Genomic DNA, 6,000 nt, shown 5'->3' with positions numbered 1-6,000 from the left:
TTAAAATTATATATATTATTCTATGATTTATATTTTGTACATATTATATCTCAAAACACTTTTTATTTTTTTATTTTAACAATCATGCTTACTTTCATTTCTACCTCATTAATGCGAAGCCACCTCATTTAGGATGACAAAATACCTCCAACCTGCCCTCTTGTCATCTGACTAGTCTCGCTCTTGCCCCGAAGTGAGGAGGGGCAAGGACAAGGCACCTATAAGCCAAACCCTACCTTGTTAGTTGCCAAAGTTTTTGTACTACCACAAAAAATACACAATTTTTGCCACAATTTTCCTATACTATGATTACTTGTCACTTTCACATGAACCTAATAATATTTTTTTTTTCCAATCACAGTCAACTACATAAGGTAGTTGTGGAAAAAATTGTGCATTTTTTGTAGTACTTTATTTTGCCATCCCCAGGCTAAATTAAGCTAAAAAACTAACAGTTCGGTTTGGTCTAGAAAAATCCCTAACCCTAACCCAACAACACCGACCGAACACACTTGCTCATCTCCACTGAGGCCAGAATTGCAATTTTTCTTTTTCTATAAATTGAGTATTAATTCTACAACTGTTCTCATAGTTTGAAATAATATCCTTATTCCCAGCAATGAATCTCTGGGAGCAACATCTGCTTTTAAGAACAAACATGACCAAAACGAAAAGATGGATAAGAAACCCAAACATCAACGTTTACAATATTGAACTCAAAGCAACATACAAGACAGATTACACATAATAAAATGCAATAGTGTACTTAAACACATTTATGTGGCCCTTGAACAACATTTTAGACACAACCTTTCAGCAACTAATTGAGGCATTTATGTGATATGTTTTATTGCCTAAGGCTCCAGAATGATCTTCCCAAAAATTTTGTTTTCAGCATTCTTTGCCCAAGCATCTTCAAAATTGCTCAACGAGTACTTAGAGTCAATCACTGTCTTCACCTTCCCTTCCTTGACTAACTTGACAAGAAAATCCATATTCTCAGCCTTGCAACTAAAGAGAACTGGAATTAGCAGCTTCTTTGTGAAAGTAAGTTTCTTTAGAGCATAAGCCTTAACGGAACTAGGTGTAGGCTTTGCATCAAATATCTTTCCATTTGAAGCCAAATGGGGCTCAAAAGTTGACCAAGAAGTTGGTCCTCCACAGTGAATCACTATGTCATATTTCTTACCAGATGGGCTTTTCAGAGCTTGCCCATCTGGGGTGGTTTGGTCAACAACCTCATCAGCACCTAAGCTCTTGGCAAGGTCAATGTGTTCAGGTGCACAGGTTGCTGTAACATGTGCATTTCCAAGCTTCGCTAGTTGAATTGCATAGTTACCAACACTTTCTGAGCCATTAGTGATGAGAATGTTTGTGGGCTTTCCGGTTCCATCAAGCTTGAGACCCGCAGAGTCGGTGAGTGCTTGGTGAGCCATCAGACCAGCAGACGGTATGCCTGCACCTTCAGCTGCCGAAACTTCTAATGGCCTAATTACTGTCAAGTTCGCCTTAGCCACAGCAAACTCAGCTAGTCCACCTCCATTCTGTCAATGTATAAAATGCAAAGATGGATGTACTTGAATCAATAACTAAGGTGTGTGTATGGTGCTGGTGAAGCATATAATCATCAAGATAAATATAAATTCAGCACAATTGGATTTGCTAATATGCATGCATATGCAATTTCCCAACATTTCATATATTCCCTAAAGCTCAGATAATTCACCCATAACAGAAAATGATGTATAAATTAAAATTTTCTGTCTTATTTTTAGTGTTTCATTTTTTATATATTTAATTCATTTTAAACTTTGGTTATATTATAAAAAAAGAAAGTAAAAAACATGTCATGACAAGTTCAGGTTGGTATGTAAAGCATAATATTTAATACTAAAAGTAGAATATAGAATCTTATCCGACATGTATATTTTTTGTAAAACTTCTAAGTTGTAACATTAACTATTCATTTTAAAGGTAATCCACGTCATGAGATTTTTTTTTTTTTTTTTAAATTGTTTTATTCTATAGTTTCCTCTTTTTAATTGGAAACTACACATCATGAAGTAGAGGTCATTATTATGAATTTTCCCACACCCTTTCCCTTTAGCCCATAAGAACAATCTTAGAAATTAAAAATAAAATCTCTTATTAACAAGAAAACTTCTTGCACATAATGTGTTACAAACTTTTATTTTTAAAATTGGAAACATAACTTAAAGTCACATTTTCAGTTTATAATTAAAGTAACACACTGCGTTAAATAAACAATACCCATTAACAAAATTAGTGAAACAAGTATGAGGACTTAACAGCAAAACCAAGCATAGCTATGACTCTGTCACCAGGTTTGACATTTTTGACTCCTGATCCAACGTCAACGACCTCTCCTCCAATATCAGTACCTGTTCCAACAAAGAATGTCTTGATCAATAATAAAAAATTAAAAATTAAAAAATAAATTTTATTTAAAAAAAAAACATTTGAATCAACTTATATATATAATTGAATAATTTTGCAATGCTTCCAGAAAATTTAGAACACACAATTAACTATCATGAAACTCGGACATTCAATTGAATAAATTTAATATACAAGAAACAAAACTCATTTTTTAGGGTAATACTCCTAATCAGTATTTGATGGTCATAAGTAAGTCAAATAAATTACCATTTATCCAAAACTTAAAAATTTTGGAAAGTAGAAAACTTATAATCATGTAAATATTATTCTAGCATTTTCTTCATATGTGAGTTCAAGATTTCTCTTCAATGAGCAGGTCGAAATACAATATGGCCTGTTTTGATATATAATAATTACCCTTTCGCCTTAAAGACTCAAGTTGATAAGAAGTGAGAACAAAATTGTGTAATTATTTGTTCTAACAAAGTCAGTGTTAGAATTCAACATAACAACGCAAACTAAAACTTTAAACTGAGAGAAAACTTGAACCTATAGACGTAAATGAATGTATGGAAACACATCACTTATTATGATAATGGTTAAATAGTTACATTTAATTTTTTTTTTCTTACTTACTTAAACTTTTAGAACAAATTATAATTTATTATTGTATCAGAGAAAGTAATTTGAACTCAAATAATAATGGTTGATTAAATTCACCACAACATAACAGTTTAATCCTATGAGCTCTGCGATACATAGTAAAATCTAGGTAAATGAATAAAAAAAATAAAAAAATACCAGGTATATGAGGTAATTCACGAGGAAACATAGGCTTCACACCGCCCTGCTGAATCATCCAATCAATAGGACTAATACTGGCTGCTTCCACTTTAATCAAAACCTCATCTTTTTTTGGAGTGGGAACTGGGACTTCAACATACTGCACCAGCAATTAAATAATTAGTAAATTAATTGCAATAAAAGTTATATTTTTGTACATTTTTAAGTTTATTTTGATGGACTCATACCCAAAAAACAAAAAAAAATTCCCTCACTTTTTAACCAAGCAGTAAAGCAGACCCAAAACTTACTAAAATGCGCTAATTAATATAGCTTATTATGTAATGCTTTATTGCTCTTGAAAAAAGATGAGCAAAATGAAAGTGACAAGCTCAATGATACAATGTTTCATCAACTCTGCCTTGAAACATTGACTAGTTCTTTAGTTCAAAGGCTTAACCTTAATCAGTCTTCCACTTGATCCTTTCTCAAATTTCAAAAGTGATCTTCAACTTCAACTATAACGTCGAAACATTGCATGTCTTTACTTGAAATTAAGATGAACCATGAAACAAGTAACCAACAAACTAGCAAAGTTTCCAAACCTCCCTTGTGATCAAAAAAGAGAAATTTCAGTGTGTGCACATGGGTATGCACGTTTCCAGCTACTCAATGAATGAATATGGTGACAAGGAAAAAAAAAAAAAAAGTCAAATCCTCCAAATTGGGTGACAATAAAACTGAAAACATGATAAACGTTTTTATCATAAAATTAATCATTTTAAACTGTGACGAGGAAATAATGAATTTAATTATTTAATCTAACACTCTTCATTCATATGTGTGAGTTTAAACTATCATTGTTAATTAGGACCTAACATGCATGTGGTGATTTTTTAGTGTCTGTTTAGCAAAAATTATTTTAATTTGCTAACTTATTTTACTATTTAATTTAGTTTTGCTACTGTTCATAGATTTTACTGCACTTTTTGATACTATTTATAAGTCTCATTATATTATTTCAGCTAACTTTAATCTTTATCTACAATACTTTTAGCAAAAAATTTTAAGTTTCAGCAAAATAAGCAGATCTTAAACGGACCCTTAAAATGAATGTTAGGTGGAAATAGAATTGGAACTGATAACTTCTTTCTATGACACTATAATAAATTGCTAATTGTCCAAAAAATGATAAAGTTAATCTAATCCAACACATTTTCCTCCATTACATTCTTTTTCTGGAAAAAAAAAAAAAGCACAAACTAAACCTTGCATCACTGAAAGTTCTTTGTCAGCCATTACAAGACATTAACATAAAAATTTTCAAACTGTGAATTTGAAAGAACCTCAAACAAAACTTATAAATAAGAGAGAGAGAAGGAAAATTAAAGAAATGGATATGGAAGTAACCTTCAAATCACTGGGACCTCCACCACAATTAGTGTAATGAACTGCGTGCATAAGCTTGCCTGCCATACTCTCTCTGTTTACAGAAGAAAAGCTTAACGTGAGTTTGTGTGTGTGTGTATGTGTGAGGTAGGACAAGAAGAGGACTAGATAATAGAGGTTCTCTATTCAAAATTTTTGGGGTGGCTTTATAGTAGAGCGAGAACTTCGGGTAAAAATGGTGAATTGGTGATAGTAAAATTGAGTAAACTAGGATTATTGGATTTTCTTATATAATAACTCCACGCCATTGACTTTGGACTGAGTAGTGTGCAAAAAATGTAATATTGTCCTAATGAGAAGTTCTAGAATGACCATCACAGCAGCTGTGAAACCTAAGAGAATAAGTATTGACATGAAATGAGCCGTAAGATATTAAGATATCAATACATCTAAGAAGACTCTCAATTTTATTATCTGTAAATAATTACTCAACATTTTTCTGTCCACCAACGGATGCTCTAAAGACATTAATTTAAAGAATACTGTTAAAAACTTTTTATTGGAAAAAAACAATTAACTATTTTGATGATTTTTTATGTTTCTACTAAAAATAGTGTTAAAACTTTTCTAAAATTGTTTATTAATAATTATCACAAAGGCACTGTTAACGGAACTATTTTATAAAATTACCACTTTTTCTTTTCACCATTCCCAGTCAATCACTTCAACAAGTTTTGATTGAGTGAAAAAATGGGGAAATCTGCAGTACTATTGATATCAAATAGCTGTTAATTTAATCCCTCTCTATCTCTCTTTTAATTTTTTATTAAATAGCTTAATCAGCTAACATATGCTACCACACCGGCAATGATCCAAAGAGCCACTAGAGGACACGATCTTCAATGATTATTTGTGCATGTTGTTTTTTTGATGAACAACTTTGTGCATGTTGTTAAGCCATTGACATTTTCATTTAGACTTAGTGTCCGTTTGGATTTGGATGAAAATTATAAATTATTGTGCTATTTAATTTATTTTTGCTACTATTTATGGATCCTACTGCACTTTTTGGTACTATTCATGGGTCCTATTGTACTATTTCAACTAACTTTTACCTTTATTTACAGTACTTTCAACAATAAGTTTTAAGTTTCAGTAAAATAAGTGGTATTCAAACAAACTCCTAGCAAGCAATCAAGTTGTGTGTTTAGAAAAATAAAATTAGGTAAGGTTACCGGTCATTTTAGATTCGGATAGAAAGGGATTGTTCAACAAGTGATTTTTGGATCCCAAACTATGTCACAACCTTGAGGTGATATAGTATGAGTAGTTGTCTATCACTTACACAATAAACCCATAATTTTTTATCCACCACTCGCACTCTACCACATCATATTTGTGACAAAAAAGTGCAAAATAATTTGTAAT

The 6,000-nt window shown here is 31.6% G+C and overlaps 1 protein-coding gene across 1 annotated transcript; it reads right to left on the bottom strand.

Annotated features, from left to right (window-relative positions):
* Nucleotides 1-641: 641 nt before the first annotated feature.
* On the bottom strand, nucleotides 642-4,807 carry LOC115960670 (chloroplast envelope quinone oxidoreductase homolog). Its single transcript, XM_031079629.1, has 4 exons — nucleotides 4,594-4,807; nucleotides 3,202-3,343; nucleotides 2,311-2,402; nucleotides 642-1,544 (listed from the first exon to the last, which is right to left on the bottom strand). The coding sequence occupies exons 1-4, from the start codon at nucleotides 4,657-4,659 to the stop codon at nucleotides 855-857; spliced, it is 990 nt and encodes a 329-aa protein (XP_030935489.1). The 5' UTR covers nucleotides 4,660-4,807; the 3' UTR covers nucleotides 642-854.
* Between the last annotated feature and the right edge of the window lie 1,193 nt (nucleotides 4,808-6,000).

This window comes from Quercus lobata, chromosome 9 (assembly GCF_001633185.2).
Source record: "Quercus lobata isolate SW786 chromosome 9, ValleyOak3.0 Primary Assembly, whole genome shotgun sequence".
NCBI classification, from domain to species: Eukaryota; Viridiplantae; Streptophyta; class Magnoliopsida; order Fagales; family Fagaceae; genus Quercus; species Quercus lobata.
The sequence above is the reverse complement of the archived record's forward strand: the minus strand, read 5'-3'. Positions and strand labels throughout refer to the sequence as shown.